Below are 1,932 nucleotides of genomic sequence, written 5' to 3'. Positions count from 1 at the left end.
ATAGTCCTGCTGCTGCCAGGTCCGGGGGACACCTGAACGCAGAGGTTCTGTTGTGGAGGAGGGGGCTGGGTGGAGTAGCGTTAGGGTTCTGTGCTTGCAGAAGGAGCAGGTGGAGTGTGGGGGCCTTTGGCCTCTGGTCGTAGAGAGTAATGCGAATGGGAAGGACTGATGCCTGGGCCTGGGGTGTGGCAGGGCTTCCTAGAAGTAGCTGGGAGGGATTGCAGGCACACTGTCTATAATGGAGCTGGAAGCCTGAATGCATGGTGGCTAATGGGCTTCGTGAGGCCCCACATTGACGGGAAATGTTCAGCAGGCCCTATCCTTGTGCAGATAAGAAGGGATCCATTTCAACAGCATTCTCCAAAGGAGTCTTTCTGGGAACTGGCATCACGACTCTCCTTTCCCTCTGCCTCATCCTGATCATGTGAGTTAGGAGGCAGAGCAGTGGGGTCTGGGGCCAGGGACAGAGAAGGTACAAGAGTGCACACCAAGTTGGGGTTCATTCCTCAGTGTGAATACTCTGCGGAAGAAATGGACCCAGGCAGAGACTTTGAGGCCCAGAGTTTCTCGAAGCAGCACAATCCTAGATTACATCAATGTGATCCCCAACACCGGTCCCCTGGTGAGTGGCCTGGCCATGCTGCCTCTTCCTTCCCTTCTCTAAAGTGAACATCCCCTTTTCTGACTTCTGCACACACTCCTTCCCTGTCCCACCCCCACCCTTTGCCTTAGGACATCAAGGTGGAAAAAGCAGCAAGTATTGGATTTGAATCCTGGCTCTTGCACTAGCAACCGATGAGACCTTGGCCAAGTTACTCTGAGCTTTCATTTCTTACTTTGTTTCCTTTGAGAGTTGGTTTGAGGATTAGAACACATGCAGATTCTCAATCCATAGCCACTTTCCATTATTACCATCACCAAGGACATTACTAATTATAATTAACTACTTAATAATTATTAATATCATTGAGAGGCAGTGTGTCCTAGTGATTAAGTGTAGGGGTCTGAAGTCAGCCTGCTTGGCTTCAAATCCTGCTTTTATCACTCTGTGTTCTTGAACAAGTCACTTAACTTCTCTGTGACTCAATTTCTTGAATTATAAAATGGAGATAATAGTAGTGCCTACCTCCTTGGATTATTCTAGGCAGTAAATACAGTCATATGTCATGTAACAATAGGGATATCCTCTGAGAAATGCATCATTAGGCAATTTCATCATTGTGTATTATAAAAGGGAGCAGCAATGAGTTTTCCTATTATCTATACTGGCCACTAGTTGCATGTGTGTGGGTGCTCTAATTATGTTAGTAAGTCTCTCTGTGCTTCATCTGTTAAATGGAGATTAAAATAATACCACCCCCACAAAGTTATGAAAATTAAATTGCAGGTAGGGATTTGCCTGGAACTCAACAAGCACTCTGAGTGCTAGCGAACTATTAAAGTATTATTTTGCTATGGGGGTGAGTGGTAGTCATTTAAACATGCAAGAATTCTAAAGTAGACAACAACCCTTTCGCTTGGAGCCAGACCTAATGCATCAACTGTTTGGCTTTCTATCTTAAAGATCAAGCTGCCTTTGGGAGGGTCACCCTGTGAGTAAGCTAGGCACTTTCCTCCACATATTTTGCAATAGGTTTGTTTACACCAGCATCACCACATGAGTAATGCATAGAGTTATAACATTATGACAGCTACGAAGTCACTAGGCAATAGGAATTTTTCAGCTCCATTATAATCTTAAGGGACTACCATCATATAAGTTGTCCACCATTGACTGAAATGTAGTTATGCAGCGCATGCCTGCATATTATACCTACAAAACATTCAGAATAATATCTGGCCCCTAGTAAGTGTTCAGTAAATGTTACATTTAATTAGGAGATAACATCTATATGCTGATGACTCCAAAATTTACGTCTCCCGGCAGTTTCC

General features: G+C 44.6%; 1 protein-coding gene across 1 annotated transcript in view; it reads left to right on the top strand.

Annotated features, from left to right (window-relative positions):
* Window positions 1-65: 65 nt before the first annotated feature.
* SIGLEC10 (sialic acid binding Ig-like lectin 10) overlaps window positions 66-1,932 on the top strand; it is a 4,352-nt gene continuing 2,485 nt past the window's right edge. Inside the window, exons 1-2 of the mRNA XM_008588321.1 lie at window positions 66-424; window positions 511-622. Of these exons, the coding sequence (XP_008586543.1) occupies window positions 303-424; window positions 511-622 (234 nt within the window). The 5' untranslated portion in view covers window positions 66-302. The remainder of the gene's footprint in view (window positions 425-510; window positions 623-1,932) is intronic.

This window comes from Galeopterus variegatus, unplaced genomic scaffold (assembly GCF_000696425.1).
Source record: "Galeopterus variegatus unplaced genomic scaffold, G_variegatus-3.0.2 Scaffold4773, whole genome shotgun sequence".
Classification (NCBI taxonomy): domain Eukaryota; kingdom Metazoa; phylum Chordata; class Mammalia; order Dermoptera; family Cynocephalidae; genus Galeopterus; species Galeopterus variegatus.
This window is presented reverse-complemented; position numbering and strand designations above follow the sequence as displayed.